This window comes from Vespula vulgaris, chromosome 2 (assembly GCF_905475345.1).
Source record: "Vespula vulgaris chromosome 2, iyVesVulg1.1, whole genome shotgun sequence".
Taxonomy (NCBI): Eukaryota; Metazoa; Arthropoda; class Insecta; order Hymenoptera; family Vespidae; genus Vespula; species Vespula vulgaris.
The window spans coordinates 1,919,570-1,940,517 of NC_066587.1; the positions used below are offsets into that span (position 1 = coordinate 1,919,570).

The window sequence follows — 20,948 nt, forward strand, 5'->3', positions numbered from 1 at the left end:
CCGGATTATGCGGAGTGGTACTGCCTAAACGGTGCCACGTGTTTTACCGTCAAAATCGTCGATTCCCTCCTCTACAATTGCTTGTAAGTATATTAACGATTTTTTCTTCATCGATCGTTTCTCATTAAATTAAAAAGAAAAAGAAATAGAAAAAAAAAACAAAATATAAGAAGGACAGATTCGAGACGAATCACGAAATAAAAAAATCCTAGATGATTTAAAAAAAAATCTATTTGTTCTATCTTTCGGGAATCTTTTTAAACACTCGGTTTATTTTTGCAATTGTACGATTTGAAAAACAAAATATATGAGCCTGAAAAAATTTTATTCGTTATCTAAAGCATGTAGGAACATTTTTGAACGCACTCCAATTTTTATACTTCTGCGTATGTACGTATGTATATACGTATTTTCATTTTTTCTTATCGAAACTCATGAAAGAGAAAAAAGAAAAAAGTATAAGGAAAAGTTCGTTTGATTTTATCAAGATTTATAAAGTGTTATAAAAATCATAAGATGACGTCTTAGGAAATATTAATCTCTTGCGAACTTAATAGTCTGTGTGTGTGTGTATATATATATATATATATATATATATATAATGGTTGAAAAAAGTATATAAAAAAGAAAATCTTGATATATTTCATAGAACTTCCGATTTCACATAATCCGTGCGTCATCTCGATCGAAGAACCAAACGACCCTGGCCACGATCGACTAGTTTTCCCGTTATAGAGAACACAAACTATACTATTGTACTATTATCCATTAAGAGAGTTCGTAGAAAGAGAGAGACAAATACAGTGTCGCATTTATCATAAGACGTATTAGACGTAAAGACGTGTTAACTCTCATTTTCTATGTGTGCCACCTTTTAAAATCACAACAAAAATATAAAAAATAAAAACAAACCAACAGTTTTTTATATTTGCTAAAATACATAGAATGAAATAAAAAAAAAATAAAAAAAAATTAAATAGAAAAAAAAGATTAACTGAAATAAAAACGCACTTGTTTTTATGTGGTCTCTCTCTCTTTCTCTCTCTTTCTCTCTTTCTCTCTCTTATAACGATGTCGTTGCACTTAGTCCTCCAAAACCATAAATGCTGCCATGAGTGTGTGTGTATATATATATATATATATATCTATGTATGTACGTCTAGAATCGATCGATGTGATCTACAAAGTAGTGATAAACGCGTTCGTTCGATTGCGTCAGTTAGTACCTAGTTCGGGATCTGTTGCGACATGAGACTCGACATACATAGAGAGAAAAAAGAAAAAGAAAAAAAAAGAAATAAAAAGATAAAAGGATAAAAAGAAAAAGGAGGAAAGGAAAAAATAGTAAAACGCGCGGAGGCAAGTAGGCAAGTTTAAGTAGGTGTACCTTATAACTAGTATCTCGTACATGTGACTATATATACATATACATATATATATAATATATATGTATAATATATATATATAATATATATATATAATTTTAACGTATGTATGTGTATATATATATACATACACACACACACAGCTCTGTCGAAGCGAAACGAAAAATACATAGACATAGAGATAGACTCCGGTTAACTTATTCGTTTCCTCTGAATCACACAAGTAAAGGCTACGCCAATGAAGAGAGAGGAGAGAGAGAGAGAGAGAGAGAGAGAGAGAGAGAGAGATCAGAGCTCGCTCGACAAAGCAAACACCGTGGGAAATAAAAAGTTCCCTCCTCTCCTCTTCCTCCTCTTCGGTGAACAAAATACCGTACGAAAACTTTATTCTGTTTCTTTCTGATATATATATATATATATATATATATATATATATATATATATCGAAATTTAAATTATTAAGTTACCTTAATTAAGTTAACACATAATCCATCTTCAAATTTATAACTACATTATTTTAATTGAAACGGTGTGTGTGTTTATTATTTTATAATTAAAAATCTCCAATATTCAATATATTGAATTTAAATTATGCAATTCTGAGTAATCGATTACTAAAAGTTTATGAATGTCCAAGCTCGATGCGTTGTCTATTTCTTTTTTTCTTTTTTTACTTTTGTGTTCCCTTCTATCTCAAAAGAGCAGAAAAATTCTCGATTCGAATTCGCGTTGTCGAACGAAGCAAAAGAAAAAAAAAACAGACAACAAAAAATAGAAAAGATAGAAAAAAGAAAACTCTTCTGCTTCTTTTCTCCGGATTCAAAGCGAGAAAAGAAAAAGAAGCCAGAAAAAAAATATTGGACGAAACACATAACAGGGAGGAGAAGGTGACGGGGGATGAGGGTGGTGGAGGTAAAGTAATAGAAAAATTTACAAGGAAAAACGTTTTTATTTCCAAGTTTCTCTCTCTCTCTCTCTCTCTCTCTCTCTTTCTCTGCGTGTCTCTCACTTTCGATACTGGCAAGAACGCATCTCGACCTGTGGCAACACAATTTCGTACTTTCCGAAGGTGTGAAAGAGAAAGAAAAAAAAAAGAAAGAAAGAAATAAAGAAAGAAAGACATATATATTCGTCGGTGTCTCTTTTGAAAATTCTATGACACTGAAACGACAGAGACTATTGTTGATTATTGTTAACGCAGTAGCAATAATAATGATAGTAGTAGTAGTAGTAGTAGTAGTAGTAGTAGTAGTAGTAATAGTAGTAGTAATAGGGATGGTATAGAGACCCTGATTGTACGAGAAGAGAGAAAAAAAGTTGAAAGAAGAGAGAAAGAGAGAGAGGCCGCGAAACCTCTCTAATCCTTGCTGCCTTCCCGTTGGCACGAAACTCCAAAAATTCCTTCGGGAGTAGTAGTCTCTGCGTGTCTAACGTGTCCACGTAAATCCGTACGATCTCTTTCTCTCTCTTTCTTTCTTGTCTATCTATCTTTCTCTCTCTCTCTCTCTCTCCCTCTATGTCTGTCTCCTTCTTTCTCTCTCTTACTTTTACTCAGTTACTCACGTTTTAACCTTCTCCCCTTTTCGACACTTACCACCCTGACGTGTTAAACGTGTCGAAAGAAAATCGAAGGAAACACACGGATCGCACGGATTCTTGGCGGGATACTCGATACGAAATATTTTTTCGGTGACATCAATGCTCGCCAAAGAAAGATTCTTACATTTTTTCTTTTTCTTTTCTTTTCTTTTTTTTTTTCTTTTTTCTTTCGGTTTACTTCGACCAACAGTATCTCCCATTTTTCTCTTTATCTGTCTCTCTGTCTCTCTCCGTCTGTCTATATCTTACTATATCTTACTATCTCTCTCTCTCTTTTTTGTCTGTCTGTCCGTTCGCTTGTTTCTTTTCTTTTTCTCTTTTTTTTCTATGTCTTCCTCTCTCTTTTCTGTCTGTCCATCTGTCTGTCTTTTTCTCTTTTCATCGTTCTTTTTTGTTTATATGTCGCTCTTTTTCCATTTCTATCTCTATCTGTCTCTCTTTTTCTGTCCGTCCTTCTGACTATATCTATTCGTCTATCTATCTCACTCTTTTTCCATTTCTATCTCTATCTGTCTTTCCTTTTCTGTCTGTCTGTCTGTCTCTCCGTTTGCCAGTCTTCTTGTCTTTTTATCATTGTTTTTTCTTTATTTTACTCTTTTTCTGTCTATCTCTATCTGTCTTTCTTTTTCTGTCTGTCTGTCTGTCTCTCTCTCTCTCTCTCTCCGTTTGCGTCTTTTTGTCTTTTTATCATTGTTTTTTCTTTATTTTACTCTTTTTCTGTCTATCTCTATCTGTCTGTCCGTCTGCCAATCTTTTTGTCTTTTTATCATTCTCTTTTTTTTATTTTACTCTTTTTCCATTTCTATCTCTATCTGTCTCTCTCTTTCTGTCTGTCTGGCTCTCTCTCCCTCTCTCTGTCTCTGTCTCTGTTTTTTTTATATCTCTTTCTCTCCTTGTTTTTGCCGCTCTACTTGAGAAATACAGTCTCTGCGAAGGCGATCGAGCGTCGAAATCTGATCGAGGAAGTGAAGGAACCCGGAATAGTGAACGGACACGAACTCTCTCTCTCTCTCTCTTTCTTTCTCTGTTTCTCTCTTTCTGTACTTTACTCTCTTAATTATTCGCGAAACGCCCCGAGGAGGAAGCGAAGGTTAAATTAAAAAAAGAAAAAAATAAATAAAAAGGAAAAAAAAAAGAAAAGAAAAAGGAAGATTCTCTTGCTCGTTAAGATCCACCTATTGTGAGAATCCTTTTAATTAACCGCCTTTAATTACCCTCGTCTGGGTTTTTTCGTAAACCAATATTACAAGTAAGCGGCTTACTGTTGTTTTTACAACTCGTGTAACTACTTAGTGTTGTTAATTAAATGAAGACTTTCGTTCAATGAAAGATTAATTTTATCTTTAAATTTTCTTTTTTTCTTTCTTTTTTTTTTCAATTATATACTCGACGATAAACGAAACAATGCGATATTAACGGATGTCTCTAGTCCTATAATTATTTTATCGAGAAATATTTACCGTTAAAATTTCATACATACAATCGCTCGTTCATTTATTCGTTACTTGTTTTTCTTAATTTTTTATTATCTTTCTTTTTTGTAGATGTGCTAATGGCTATATCGGACAGAGATGCGAGTTCAAAGACTTGGATGGTTCCTATTTACGTAAGTATTTTCTTCTTTCTCTTTCTCTCTCTCTCTCTTTCACACGCACACATACATACAAACATTTTTAACAATCTTAATCATTAAAAGCTATCATTAAATGTTATCGTCCCAAATTAAAGTTAATAACAAACTACAGTTATGAGAACTCTCTTTTGATACACATGTATGAATAAATTCCAACTATAATAAGATTACAATTATCAGTCGTTAAATTTCTGAACAAACATCGAATAAAAGTTTCCATGATCCAACAAAATATCATCTCTCCCACAATAATTAATAATTATCTCCCATAATAATTAATTAATAAATAATAATTATCATTGTAAGGGTTATATATGCAATCCTAAAACAAAAACCAAAAAAAAACGAGCGATTATAACATCAATCTTATTATACAGAGTAAATTCCGAAAATTTCTATGAATTTCTAGTTTACGATTTAAGAAAAAAATAAAAATAAAAGAAAATTGTCTACAAGATCTCTGGAGAAAAAAGAGTAATCGATTTTTAAATATCATCTTAAGGAACTCTCGTGTTTCGCGTCCATTCTTCTTTTCTCCCCTGTTTTTTTTTTTTTTTTATTATTATCATATATTAAAAAAATTCAGCAAAAAGAGGAACGAAATCTGTATGGATAAAAATTGAAATAAAAAATTAAAATATTTCGATAATTGCAGCTTCTCGTCAACGTGTAATGTTGGAGACGGCAAGTATCGCTGGTGGTGCGACGATAGCAGTGTTTCTCGTCGTTATCATTTGCATAGCAGCTTATATACATTGTAAAAGAAAGCAAAAGGAATTGCGAACAAGGTAAAATATATATAGTAAGGTAATAGTAATAATAGTTAATTGTAGTCATAGTAGTAGTAGTAGTAGTAAATAGTAGTAATAGTAGTAGTAGTAGTAGTAGTGTAGTACTGTTGTTTATTGTTGTATCGTTATGGTTGTTGTCGTTGTTTGAAAAATCTTGGAAATATTTATACATCCATATCTCTTTGTCGGGGCACGTCGCCGTAAATCCTTAACGTTTCGTTATTTCTTTCTATGCCACCAGCAGTAACTGCTTCGACACGGTGGATGGACCCGGTCGAGATCCGGAGCTGAGGCCGTTTAGCAACCGCAGCCGCTCCCTTATGATCTACATGGCCAAGAATCCTCCCAACAGCTCGGTAAACATTACAAATTTCATTTAATTACTTCCAATATCATCTTTCAACTGAAATTTATACATCATTCATTAGTATCTATGTATATATAAAATTTATACATCGTTTATATTAATAAATTATTATATCATTACTATTATATTTTCTAAATCGAATTTATAAAGATATTATTTCATTTGGAAAAAGAAGAATTTATTATTTCGTTAATATATTATAGAATGCATAAATTTTTTTAATACTAAAGGAATATATTTTATATATCGAACAATTCGATGTTTTGCGATTAATAGAAATTAGAAATATTATATAATATATTTTTTATATATATTATATATATATATATCATTTTTGTTTAATAATTTATACGTAATCTTGATTAGCCCAACAATATTAAGAAACATTATATAAACAAACAAATAAAAAGTATTTTACTTAGTCTTAATAATATGTATTAATTAAACACTCGTGTAATATACAATAAATAATTAAATATATAAATATATATGTAAATAAAAAATTTGTTTAGGCAACAATTGAGCAAACAAGAATGCCAGGATGGAACAGAGTAGAAACGATGGAATCGATGAGAATGGCATCTATAAGCGAGAGCAAACGTTCGAGCCAATAGCCAAGATCAAACTCGTGTCGGCAAAAGAAGAAGATCTACGATGATAAGTCGTGGAAGATTAATTATTGCCGATACGTCGATCGCCAACAGAAATATCCATCTTCCGACATTATTATCAATCGTTGTTGTTGTTGTCGCCGTCCGAACTACGAAGCTCGACGAAAACGAATAATAGAATCGTCCAAAAAAAAATCATCATTATCATCAACATTATCTTCATCATCATCATCGTCGTCATCGTCATCGTTCTCATCATCATTATCGTCGTCATCGTCATCAACATCGTCATCGTCTAAGCTTGCTAACTTTTCTAGAGTTACGTCTGTACTTGTACGTTTCGCATCGTTCCTTTCATTTCACGAAGATATACGGCCCTGAGATAACCGAAATATTTAACGCAATGCCGACGAACAAAAACATTTTTTCTTAATACCATGTGAAATACGTTCGAACAAAGGATAGAAAAAATGAAATATATATATATATGTACATCTATATATATATATGAAAAAAATAGAGACAATGAGAGGAAGAGAAAGAGTATTTCTTTCGTTAAAAAGATATACTTGATAATATTTGTTCCAACGTATTTCTAACATTATATTTTCGTGAAACGGCTAGGCTGAATATGGTGCTAACTACGTGAACACGACTTCTTCACAATCGCTGCTTTTTTTTTTGTTTTCCTTCTTATTTCTTTTTTTATTTCTTTTTCTTTTTTTGTGTGTTTATTTATTTTACTTTATTTTATCTTCCTTTTTTCTCCAATTTTTTTTCAAGACATTCCTATAAAAAAAATAATAATAATAAATTGTTCCCTCGATATGCCTCCATTTTCGGATTTAACAAGATACTAATTTAATAATGAACACACTTTCTGGTGTGTGTGTGTATATATATATATATATATCTGATTACACACATATACACACATACACGTTGATTCATTCGGAAAAATTTCATTTTATTCCAACAAAATTCAAAATAATACAGAAAGTAAGCGCAGGGCATGCACGTTGTTTGTTGTTATTGTTATTAGAACATTAACGATGCAATCCTATAAATGTGCCAGCATAATTTTTTTTTTCCTTTTTTCTTCTTTTCTTTAATTTTTTCCTTTTTTTTTTCATTGTTTTTTTTTCATTCTTTTCTTTTTTTTCAGATTTTCTATTCTCGACTCATACGAGGGATTAATATCTATAATAATTAAAAAATCATTAGCTAAAATAAAAATAAGTAAGATCTTCGCCAAATTATCATGAACTTTCATAGTACATAAAAATTATTCTATTTTTCTAGAGTAATAGGCTTAACGTGTTCCTAGATCTTCTCACAAAATCAATTAATCATTTTCAAAGCGTTTTGATTAACTTTTTTTTCTGATTAGTAATACTAAAAATCTAGCTTGTAAAATTAACAATGCTTAATAACAAAGTCTAAAGGATTCTCGAAATAGAGTAATAGATTATTAAAATCATTTAGTAACTTTTGGCCCACCTAGAAAACCTTAAGTAATACCGTATTATTAAGTCCTGCGCTTCGAAATAAAAAAAAAAAAAAGAAAGAAAAGTTCAGTAATTAAAAAAACAAAAAAAAAACAAAAAATTCGACTAGCATTACAGATAAGACACGCATAACGTGAAATAGTGATGAAAATAAATCACAATAAAAAAAAAAGATCTCGAGAATAAAATCATTTTTTTTCTTTTTTATAATTTTTCATCTTATATATTATATCGATCGCATAATTCAGAGAAAAAAGAGAAAGGATACGCGTGTGTGTGTGTGTGTGTATATATATAAACGATAAAAAGGCGTACATAGAGAATGACATATGTAAATACTTGGTTCAGCATTCATTTTCCTTTTACTTTTTTATTTTTTCTTCTTTCTCGCTCTTCCTTCCACCCTCTCCAATTTCTTCATCCTTGGGATTTTTGTTCCGTTTTTATATATATATATATATATATATATATATATATATATATATATTTATTTATTTTCTTAGCGATGTGAGGATGTGGTCACGAAAAAAGGACCATTGAAATGATGTAAATAGTAAATTATACTTTCTAAGAATTTTGCCTACGCACCGTCCACGATGCATATATACATATATATATATATATATGTGTGTGTATATATATATGTCTGTGTGTATATATATATTTATTTAAAAAAAGAAGAAAAAATGAAAACGACTGAAGTAGTAACGAGCCTTTCGATCGTTATGATTTATCCACGTCAGAAAAAAAAGAAAAGATAAGAAAAAAAGCAGCTTATTCTCCAAAATAATGAATTTACATACATATACACATACATATTCACATACATATTCACATGTACACAGTGATAGGAAAAGTGGGCTCCAAAAGTTCCTAGGTGGGCCAAAAGTGTTCCTAGAGATGACTTTGATAAATCGATATTTTCTTTTTCAGAGACACTTTAAAGGCTATTTTTTATCTGTTTTACTTTCTTTTTTTTCCTTTTTTTTTTTTTAAATATTGTTGAACTACAAGCTATCTAGGAGGAGCTTGTCTAATCTGACAATAATGACAATAAAAAAATAGCGCCTAAAAGAATCTCCAAAAAGGTGTAATTGATTGTGAAAAAAAATCACATCTAGGAATATTTCTGGCCCCGCCCCCTTTCTTCTTCCCCCTATATACATACATATAGGATATATATATATATAAAAAAGAAAAAAAATAAATTATGAAAAATTACACCTATGTATGTATATTATAATTTCTTTCTTTTTTTTTTTTTATCTACATAGATAAGTGAAATATTTCTCTCCAAAAACATCTTGAAAATGAAACGATTAAACTTTTTTTCTGGCACGTTATTACTAACAAATTTGCGTTACTCCTTCCATATTGTTATACTTCTCTTAGGGGTGTTTTTTCACCCGTGCATTTGTTATCAGTCAATTCGAAACAGGAAGAATACAAATTGCACTCTCATCTCGAATAGAAAATACATGGAAGCGTTCCGCAAGCATATATATAGATATGTGTGTGTGTGTGTGTGTATATATATGTATATATTAAGAGGATAAATAAGATATATATATATATATGTATGTATATATATATATATAATATAGCACCATATATAAATATAATAAACCTAATCGATGGAAAAAAAGAACAACAACAACAACAACAACAACAACAATACGAACAATAACAAAAAACTAATAGTGTATGTTTAACTTAATATTTGTTTTTTTTTAATTTTATTTTTATTATTATTATTATTATTAATATATTTTTTCTTTTTTTTTCATTATAATTCATACTATATATGTGGTTCCTAATTTATTATCATTACTCTTTTGATTATTATTAATTATTATTATTAATATTATTATTGTCACATCATTAATATCATTAATATTATTATTTTTATTATCATTATCAATATTATTATTATTATTATTAACATTATTATTATTTCATTAACTAATTATTATATATTATTCTAATTCTAATCATTATTGTCCATTGAATATCGATAAGTATCTCAAAGAGGATACATTTGTAATTTATATGATCCATATATGCAGTATCCCGAATGAGTAATTATTGATGTAAATGATCTAATGCGAGAAAAATTGTCTCTGTGTGTACGTATATGTGTGTGTGTGTGTGTGTGTGTGTTGCGCGTCTGTACGTTTATGTGACATGCAAAGCTCCGTGTAGTAGCACTTGTTTCCTTTCTTTTCTTTTTTCTTTTTTTCTTTTCTTCTTTACGTAAACAAAATTCTTTTCTGATTCATCCAGTGACGTAGGAAAATCACTCGATCGATCGATCGATCGATCCCTAACGATTAAGAAAAAGAGAAAGATATAAGTATTGATTAAAGAAAATACGAATTGTATGGGAAGAAAAAAGAAAAAAAAAAGAAACTGAAAAAATCATTTGAAAGAAAGAAATAAATGCGATCGTGCTTCTAATAATAATAATCTCTCGAAGTGTGTACGTGTGTGTGCGTGCGCGTGGTGTGTGTGTGTATAACATACATATATATATATGTATGTCTGTGTATATGTAGGACATAGTAAATTAGAAAAAAGAAAAAAAATATATATATATGTATGTACGCATATGTATATATATATTTAAATACATTTGACCGAAATTACATAGAGAGAGAGACAGAGAAAGAGAGTGATAATGAATAACAATTTTTTTAGCACATTAGACAAAGCCGCGCATATATAAATGTGGTGCGAAGGAAAGAAAAAATCGAATGTTAAAGCGCCCGTAAATTAAAAAAAAAAAAAAAAGAAAAAAAAGAAAAGAAGAAAACGAAACAAAACAAAAGAAATCAATATTACAAATTACCACAAGAAAAAAAAATAAGATTCGTGTTATATCACCATAAGATCGAATCGCCCTCCATATGCTTTTCTCGTCACGTTTATTCAAACGTAACAGTATATATCCATCTTTCTTTATCGAATCGATCTCGACGCCAATTATATATATATCTATATATATATAATTAATAATAATTAACTTATTATTATTATTATTATTACTATTATTATTATTATTATTATTATTATTATTATTATTATTATTATTATTATTTCATTTTAATATTATTAATATCATAATAATATTTCATTTTATATGACATATCATCGTGATCATGATTATGTCATCATGGTCATCTTGATCGTCATCATCATCGTCATCATCGTCATCGTCATCGTCATCGTCATCGTCATCATTATCACCGTCACCGTCATTATCATCATCATCAATCGTCATTTATCTGTGTGACTGTGTATGTGTGACACGATGAGATACGCGTATATGGTGCTTTTTTGCTCTTATAGAAAAGACAAAATCATCCCCCATCAAGAACCGCCCACTTATATCCCCACCACCACACTCATTTTTTCTTCACCCCGTCGATTCTAATATAATAATTGTGCGTGCGCTTTATGACGCGGCGGATGGTAGGTACCCCGTCCGACATACACAACATAGAATATACATATATACATACAGACATACATATATACATATATACATACATACATACATACATATACCAAAATTCGTATTCGCGTTATGCTGTCCGTGTGGTGAATGTACCAAAGACAATGTCGAATTAAAAATATGCTAAATAAATAGTTATTAACACAAATATCGATATCCAAAGGAGATGGAGCCGAGTATCATTTAACTAACTAAGAAAGAATGAACCAACTAACAAATGAAAAAGAAGAAAAAGAAAAAGAAAAAAAAGAGAGAGAGAGAAAAAAAGATCATCGATCGGCAATGTTACATTAAAAACATTGTTATTATTTTTGTAAAGAAAAACATGTACATGTATTAATATGCTCTGCGTATGAAAGCTAAATATGTTGATTATTATTATTATTATTATTATTATTATTATTATTATTATATTATTATTATTATATTATTATTATTATTATTATTATTATTATTATTATTATTATTAGTTGTCATCGTCACTATTATTATGATTATTATGACTATTATTATTATATTACTACTATTATAATTAATTATTATCATATCATCATCGATCACTATCATCCTCATTATTATTATTATTATTATTATTATTATTATTATTATTATTATTATTATTTTATTTTAATTATTATCATCATCATTATCAATACTATCATCGTCATCGCCACATCGCCATCATTATTAATTATTATAACTATTATTTCTTCTCTTTATTATATATTATAAATATTTTTGATTATTAATATTATTAATTAATTATTATTATTATTATTCATTGTCATTATCTTCATCATTTTCATCGCCATTATTGTCTCCGTTATCGGCGTCATCATATTAAAAGAAAGATTAAAAGAAAAAAAAAAGAGAAAAAAACCTGTAACACCTTGTTTCCCAAATGTTCAAATGCATAAATATTGAAACACATTGTATATGTTACAAAAATTTGATATATATTATTGAGATATGCTGTGTGTGGTCAATCGCGCGCGCTTCTATATATATATATATATATATATATATATATATATATATATATATATATGTATGTATATATAGTATAATTTAATTTATTAAATCGTAAGTATTCGTTTGTTTTCTTTTTTCTCTCTCGTTAACTATAATTAAACCTCGCCTAGACTCAGGTAAGTCATCATTGGTTGATGACATTAGTGTTTAGACGACTATCAGTCATCCTTATGAAAAGTTTGCTGGAATGCATACCGATGGAATGGTTTAATAATACTTATACTGACTTACTTACTTGTGGGCCATAATTATATTCCGCAGTATGCATTTATTTATCAAAGTAAATAATAAGAACAACAGCAGCAACAACAATAAGAAAAAAGATAAGCAATCTTTACTCTTGCGTTTCCAAATTCGACAGGTTTTCGCTTCCTACATATATATGTATGCTATTACTATTATTATTACTATTACTATTATTATTATTATTAATATTATTATTATTATTAATATTATTATTATTAATATTATTATTATTATTATTATTATTATTATTATTATTATTATTATTATTATTATTATTATTATTATTATTATTAAATCAAATTGAGTAAGGATAAAAATATCGTATTAACAAGCGTTACAAGATGGTATAATATATGTATTACAATTTATGTATATTACATTAAATAATTCCATATCTGTTACTCTATCACGTTACATATTTACACTCTCTCTGTATACAAAGCGCGTTTGCATGTGATCTATTATCCCTAATCATACTTAACAAATACTAGCCGAGGTAGTGGAAGGGATAATTCAAAACGAACCACAATATGATAATTACTTTTTCGATATTCTCTCATAAAAAAGATAATAATCATTATAATATATTTTTGACTAAAAAGAACAAATATAATAATAATGGTTAATATATATATACATATACATATATATAATATATATAACAATACATATATAATATATATATAATATATATATATATACACACATTAAGAAAAAAAAATTATATTGATTGATATATATACATTAAAACAAAAAAAGAAAAAGGAGAAAGAAAACAAGAAACAACAGGACTAAATTAAAAAATATAGTCGGTTATTATTTCAGTCCAATTCTAAACATTTTAAATCTATTAATACTTTGCGCGTTTATGAACATTAATATCCAAATCTTAGAAAGGAACGAAATATAGAGAGAGATACAGAGATATAGTCTAGATTTAGATATCAATGCCTTATTTTTTTATAAAAATTTTATATCGCGTCATAGACTAAAATTATTTAAAAACGATTTGTACGAATTTTCTCTAGAGCATTTAATTATTTATATGTTATTTAATATCGCACACATAGAGAAACAAGAAAGACTGAGAATAAGAATTTTCAATCAGATTTCATTTGAAAAATCTATCACAATAATAAATAATTATTATGCGCGCGTTCGATATACTTTATTTTTTGTTAATAAAAAAAAAATAAATAAAAATAAGAACAAAGAAAGAAGTTATATATATGTATATATAAGTATATATATATATATATATATATATATATATATATATAATCTTAGCATTTAAAGTCTGATATCTTTAACATATACTTTGTTCAATTTTTTTAGATAATTTTTCCAATGAATTTTCGTTCGTTGTCTGAAGAACGCATAATATTGATCAATAGTAGTTATTCTTAAAGATTTACTTGGGATCCATTTCATCACAGAACTGATTACTTTTTCAACGTCGTGTCTAGATAAACTTAACAATGCCGATACTATGCCTTCCTGTTGATCGTGGGAGCCTAATTTAAAAGAAAACAAAAAGAAAATAACAGCATTTGTGTAATATTTATAATGTCAGGTCAAATGTTGTAATTAAAATATCATTGTCTTTTTTGAAGTATGTTTTATATTACCTTTTCCTGAGTCAATTAAATCTGAGAGTTGTTCGATGACATTTTTGACAATTCCATCATTATCTTCTACTGGAAACGTACGCATAAGATAGCCTATAGAAATAAATATTATTATAAAATGTTGTCGATATATAATTTTATGAATTATTTTATATTTATTTATTTATTTTTTTTTTTTTTAATAAACTCACCAAGTAAACAAAATGGCTCGTACATTGACAGATATTTTTTATTAATTATATTTGGCAACAAACGGCTTTGTATAATATTAGTATAGCTCCACGATATACCTTCCTTTTTCGCAAGCAATATAATAGCTGTTTTCAAATTATCAGTACCCGCATTGGAATTACTTCTCACTAATAAAATGTATTTATTAAAACATTTGGAATATTTCTATAACGTACAAAAATATAATACCTTACCTTCTAAAGATTTTAATGATTCTTCTACTAAATTTTTAGTTAAAGAACTTCCTGGTTTATATTTATAATAAGTTGATAATAAATTTTTCAAAGCATATAACTGAGGAAAGTTATTAGCCTGTAGAGACATAATAAAATGTGCCATATACTTTGGTAAAATATCTGAAACGTAAAAATTTATCCTTATATTATTTATGTCATGACGAAATATAAATATCTATACCAACCAATATTTTCTGTAAACTGTGGAAATATTTCTGGCCAACATGTCAATACTGTATAAATAACCGGAATTGCATGTAATCCTAGACAATATAAAGCATCGCAACATAGCATTCTAGCTTTTTCTCGATCCTTTTGTATCCGTGTTAGAACGATGTATAGTCTTATAAGATTTTGTATCTGATGTAACTAAATAATTCAACAAATTATTTTATGATATGAATGATTTTATAAAACTCAGGAAAAGAAAAAGAAAAAAGAAAGAAAACCGACATAATTAATATTCACAATCACATACCATAGGAGCGTTATTTAATCTGAAAATTTTATATTCGATTCCAGCTTGAACCCATTTTATCACTGTAGGCAATTTTATTTCGAGGTCAACTAATAATGTTACAATTTTTTGTTGAGTTATTGTCATCAAGGGTGCTGGTGGTGTATAACTTTTATCCAAATTATTCTCTTTTCTTTCAAGCATAAAGTCCACTATGCATCTGTAATCAAACGATAAAAAAATAATACAACTATAATTTTGATTACATTTGATAAGGTAATAAAAAGATTCTATATATAGTATTATTTATACGTACTTGGCAACAATACGAACGCTGCATATAGAAGACAATTTATCAACAACATCTCTATGTACAGACATAGACCAATCAGTATCATTTATGATTCTGCATAATTGCTTATTAACAAAATTATCTGAAATATATATATATATATATATATATGTATATATATAATATGTTAAAGTATATTTAACATATATAAATAAATTAACAAAAGCGTATAACAATATACCTGTTTGTATACATAGTGGTTCTATTATCTTCAGTGCTTTTTTGGAGTTCCTCAACCCTCTGGTATGTTGGTTTGTTTTCAAATGATTTTCTAATAATGTAATGGGATTAACCAAATCGTTATTAATATTTTTAACATCCACTCCGTTATTGGCGGAAACAGCTTCTAAATCATTGACTATCACATTATGTGTTTGAATGTCTACGTCGTCATTAGATATTGTCGTGTTTGTTGGATCTATAAATATTTCTGAATGTATCTTTCCATTTTCATAACTATTGATCGATGTATCTTTTTTTGCTTCATTCATTGTCATTTCTGATGTGCTTTGTTTTTGAACATTTATAGACACGCTACAATGTTCCTCAATACTTTCTTCACATGCGAGACTATTTAAGAGTTTTTCTTTTTTCTGAGACACTCTATTAACCTGTTGTATATTTTTATCAACGAATTTAGATTGTAATTTGGATTCTCCTTTGCTAATCATTCTTTTATCAGTTTTAATTTTTGTTGCTTTATTAGTATTATTAAAAATGTTTGTTTGTTCTGCTTTTGATGTAAGCGTATGTTCAGAATGCATTAAGATATCGAGTTCCTGCATAGGATATATTCTATGTGGACCTATTGCTACATCTTGAATTGGTTTGTTAATTTTTTTCTTTGAGTACTTTTTAGATATAACAACAGGGATGCTATCATCCTTTAGAGGACTAATTAATGTAAATAGAGAAGAATGTAAGGTTACATCTTTTATAATTTGATCTTCTTCATCGGTGATAGTTTTAGGACATAATTCTGAACAAATATCCTCGTCTGATTCGATACTTTTTTTCTCGGTTGTTGTATCACTATTAGAATCAGTGGATACATCCTTGTCTTGCATCGAGTTTGAGTCTTGTAATGATGTTATAATATTGGTAAAACATTTATCTTCTGTATTCTTATTTACATCAGTCAATTTAAAATCCAAACTAGCAGCAGGCGCAATATTTGCCGTTAATTCATCTGCTGACTTTGCTTGCTCATTACTGTTAAAAGAATCATCCAACAAATCCTTAGTCGTCCAGTTTTTATATGTTTTTTTTAATTCGCCAAGATTTTCCATTAAACTTTTTTCCATTCCATTATTTTTATTAGACGCGGATATGGATACACATTTACTCTGGTTAGTACTTTTATTATTTACAGTTTCTGGTTCATTCGAATTGAACAACTCTACGTTACTGACTTTAACTAGAGACTGAGATCGTAAATGTTTTAAACGACCCATTAATCCAACACGAGTTTTATTTGAAGCAAATACGTAATTGGATCCCGGACTTTTTCTTTTTGCAAAGCTATGCTTTGTTTCAACATTTATGTTATTACTTTGGTTTTCTATAGAATCAATTTTTTCTTCATCCGTCGATGTACTATCCGATATATTTGCTAATGTCTTTTTAACAGATTTGTCATTCGTTTCTTGACTTGCATCTAAATTTTCATTATGTAATGTCGATACTTCCTGATTGTTTCTTTTCATTAGATGTACTGTACATTGCTTTTTTTGTGGTATAAGACATGGATTATCTGTTATCCGAACATCGGACTTGTTATTCATTACTTTTTCAGGAGTATTATTTTTTGTATTTTCAATGATGCACGTTCCATCATTTCCAATATTACAAATATCTTTATTATTTTTCTCTACGGTTGACAAGTCTTTAATTAAATTAGATTGATTTAATTCTTTTTCAGATATCTGCAATTTACGTTTACGGCTTTTAATATTTGCAGTAATAGGACTTTTATTGTTAGAAGTAGTAGAACTAGTAGAAGTATCACTAACAGTAACAATAACACTGCTAATAGAAGATGTATTAGCAGTTGTATTAATAGTGCTATCATTTCCTTTGTTCTCATTCATAAAAGTTGAAGTTTCCATAAAAGGTGGGATGTTATCGATTACCGGTGGCATTTCTTCTACTGTGTACTCAGTATTTTCAAATTTCTTGATAAAAGGAATACTTATTTGCTTCTTAGTATCAGATACACTAGACTTATTTATAGAAATACTTGCACTAGATGTGGAAGCTATATTAGTATTAGGGACTAGATCATTCATTACCATAACAGTATCCTTATCACTACTACGAATCTTATTTTTAGAAGAATCTTTACTTTTGTGATCAAATCCTTCTACAACTAGAGGACCATTTATTGCTTGTTTTTTACTAGTCACTGTAGGAATAGAACAATCTTCATTATCCAAACTACTTGAATTTGTTTCTTCCATAGAATTCGATACATTATCACTTGCAGTTTGACACGTAACAATTACGGGATTCTTCTCGTGTTTATTATTTGTAATTCGTAATTTTTCTATCTTCGAATTATTAGGGATCAAAACGGTATCGTTCAAATGTTCTTTAATTACATTATTGTAGCAATTAACTTTGTCGACATTTATATCACTTGAATCATCGTCTAACGTTACATCATTGTTTACAGAATTACATGAATTATCCAAATTATCATTTGATGTAGAATTGTCGGTTCTCGTAGTTCGCTCATTGGAAGATTTTATTGAATCCACATTCCAAACGTTATTACACATTGATAGATTTTGTTGTGCTCGTTTAAGCTTTATCTTTTTGGAACTAAATTTACAGACTTTAGGTTCATATTTTCTCTTCTGAGCTTTATTACGCTTACGTATATTTTTGTTCACGATATCTTGTAATCCATTCAAAAATGTAGAAATCATATTTAATGAGAAGTTATGATTTAACATTTCGTTTGAGTAATAATTTATGCACGGCGCATGCGGGAAATAATTTGTATCCAATTGCTTCTTTTCTTGAGATTGTTTCTCTACCTTTCTTTCTAATTTTTTCATCTTCTTTTTTAATTTTTCAAAATTATGCAGTAGATTATTAAAAGATGACGAATTGCTCGTATTATTATTTTCTTTCATTATACATGAAGTTTTGACTAAATCTGTTAATTCATCAAATTTACTTGAAAAAGATGAATTTTTTGTTAAATCGGAAAAAGATTCCTCTCTTGCTATACAAGGATCTTGTGAAGAGGAAGATATCATTTTAGATAATTCAGACGATGAAGGAACCGATGTTAAATTTGAATTGTTATCGTGAATATTTATATCTTCCGATGAATTTTGGACACCGAGTCTTTTTTTATTATTTGTCTGAGAGTCTTCATCTGAAAAAGGAAATTGCGTACTTCGTTTTAAATACATTCCAGTAAACATTAAAAAAAAGAAAGTAACAAACCTTTTTCAGGAGAAGATACAGATACAGAAACTGTAGATTGTAATTTTGTAGACGAAGGAAGTTGTGGAATAATTTCAGGATTTATACCCATCGTTTTGCAAATTTTCTCAGCAGGATTACACACTAAATCTTCACATTTATCACAAAACAAAAGATAAAGATTATCTTTATCTGCTTTAAAAGTCATATCTGTCATTACATTCTTCTCAACTTGAGTATTAAGTTCTACATGTTTTATTGTATTTACAGCGACATCTACCCTTGGTATCACATCTATAAAAATCAATGAAATCTAAATCCTTAAATGTGCTTAATCAATTTATTTATAGATCGACAATAAATATTTCTGAAGTACTAACTTTCCAAACAACAATGTATGCCTTTGTCTATACCTTGTTTTTTATTAATTTTCTCTTTCTTTGTTGAATTATTAGTTTTATTAGATATCTTCAATTGACGTTCCAGTTCTTTGACTTTATCTGAGAATACGATTTAAAACATAAAAAGATCTTACACAAAAAAAGATATTATTACACTTCTACTCTAAATACCTTGTAATAAAGTTTTTTCCATATCTATTTGCAGTCTTTCATCCATATGTTTATCTTCTATTTCCTTTAATTTGCATGTCAACTGTTGCAAATGTTGTTGATCTCCAGCAATTTTAGTTTCATGCATTACTATAGTATTCGACAACGACTCGATTTTTTTCTTATATTCCGTATTTTGCTAATAAAATAATAGATATTTAATTATTACATATATTACCACAAATTTTTGGATAAATTACTTACAAGTTCCAATTTAATAACTTTCGCCAATGTTCCATTATAATTAGTGGTCATTTTTTTGGTTTCCTTATTTGCTAAATCTAAATCTATTTTCATGCGTTCGCATTCTTTCAATTTGTCATTGTATAGTTTAATTAATTCACTAAAAAATATGTATTACGAATTATATCATCAAATTATTTTATATATAATCATAATAAAAAATATATATTTAAATATAAATTATAAGTAAAGATGATATAAATATTAATTTTCATTAAATAGGATAACTTACTGTGATCTACAAACTTTTTGTTTTAGTATCATATAAGACTTTTTTAATTTATCCAATTTATCATTATTATCCTGTAATCAAAGCATTTATCATAGATTAAAAAAAATAATCCTACAAGGATAAGAATTAATTCAAATAAATTTTTATTTATACATGTAATGAATTATATATTTATATTATATATATAATCATTTATAGATATAAATGATACTTGTGCGTGTGTGTGTGTACACATGTACTTTTATTTGATAATAAATTTTGTACTATCATACTTGATAAATATTGTAAATTGCACGGATAGTATGTATATATCGAGAAACAATACAATAAGATAATGAATAAATAAAATGTAAAGTAATAATATCATAATATTGTTAAATTTTAGACAATAACAATATATCATAGACGGCATAACCTTGACAAAATCCTTAGTCACCTTTGAATTAAATGATATTGAAATAAGTATGATATATTTAATACTTACAGTGGAATTTATATTCTCCTTTAAATTGTCGATTGTGGTATCCATTATACTTAAAATGACAAGTCCAACTAAAATAATTAATTCTCAGCAGATTTTATACAAAACACAAAGCACGTTTATGCATGCGGCGTATCGGCGCTCTTATACGATTACTGGAATTAAATATTTCAATATTATCGATAGATCGATTATTGCAAACAATACATCGATGTTGATTGTCCAACTTCGATATTGCGCGAATTTTAAATTTTGCATAATTAGAAACTGCTCTTACTTAAAAAAAAGATTATAAAAAATATCGTTGAATAAAATATGTCACACATGAAATAAATATTTTAAATTTAACACAA

General features: G+C 28.2%; 2 protein-coding genes across 5 annotated transcripts in view; one reads left to right on the forward strand and one right to left on the reverse strand.

Annotated features, from left to right (window-relative positions):
• The window catches only part of LOC127061462 (lateral signaling target protein 2 homolog), a 45,476-nt gene extending 34,778 nt beyond the window's left edge, over positions 1-10,698 (forward strand). For 2 of the 4 annotated variants that reach the window (XM_050988351.1, XM_050988352.1), the window contains exons 4-8: positions 1-83; positions 4,529-4,590; positions 5,273-5,405; positions 5,650-5,764; positions 6,288-10,698. The exon at positions 1-83 is cut by the window's left edge and continues 89 nt beyond it. In XM_050988351.1, the coding sequence (XP_050844308.1) occupies positions 1-83; positions 4,529-4,590; positions 5,273-5,405; positions 5,650-5,764; positions 6,288-6,389 (495 nt within the window). In that variant the 3' untranslated portion in view covers positions 6,390-10,698. Of the gene's footprint in view, positions 84-4,528; positions 4,591-5,272; positions 5,410-5,649; positions 5,765-6,287 lie in introns of those variants that run through there. The other 2 variants (XM_050988353.1, XM_050988354.1) reach the window with 2 other exon arrangements.
• A 3,277-nt stretch (positions 10,699-13,975) lies between these two features.
• On the reverse strand, positions 13,976-20,754 carry LOC127061460 (serine-rich adhesin for platelets-like). Its single transcript, XM_050988348.1, has 14 exons — positions 20,599-20,754; positions 20,115-20,185; positions 19,844-19,982; positions 19,601-19,778; positions 19,409-19,528; positions 19,050-19,322; positions 15,772-18,978; positions 15,555-15,672; positions 15,260-15,458; positions 14,967-15,150; positions 14,740-14,901; positions 14,506-14,673; positions 14,315-14,407; positions 13,976-14,200 (listed from the first exon to the last, which is right to left on the reverse strand). The coding sequence occupies exons 1-14, from the start codon at positions 20,641-20,643 to the stop codon at positions 13,977-13,979; spliced, it is 5,181 nt and encodes a 1,726-aa protein (XP_050844305.1). The 5' UTR covers positions 20,644-20,754; the 3' UTR covers position 13,976.
• Positions 20,755-20,948: the final 194 nt, after the last annotated feature.

Coding starts and splice junctions, on each gene's coding strand:
- LOC127061460 (XM_050988348.1), bottom strand. CDS start 20,643: ATGGATACCACAATCGACAATTTAAAGGAGAATATAAATTCCACT. Junction 18,979..19,049: donor TGTATCTTCTCCTGAAAAAG/GTTTGTTACTTT, acceptor TTCCTTTTTCAG/ATGAAGACTCTCAGACAAAT. Junction 15,151..15,259: donor GATTAAATAACGCTCCTATG/GTATGTGATTGT, acceptor TGAATTATTTAG/TTACATCAGATACAAAATCT.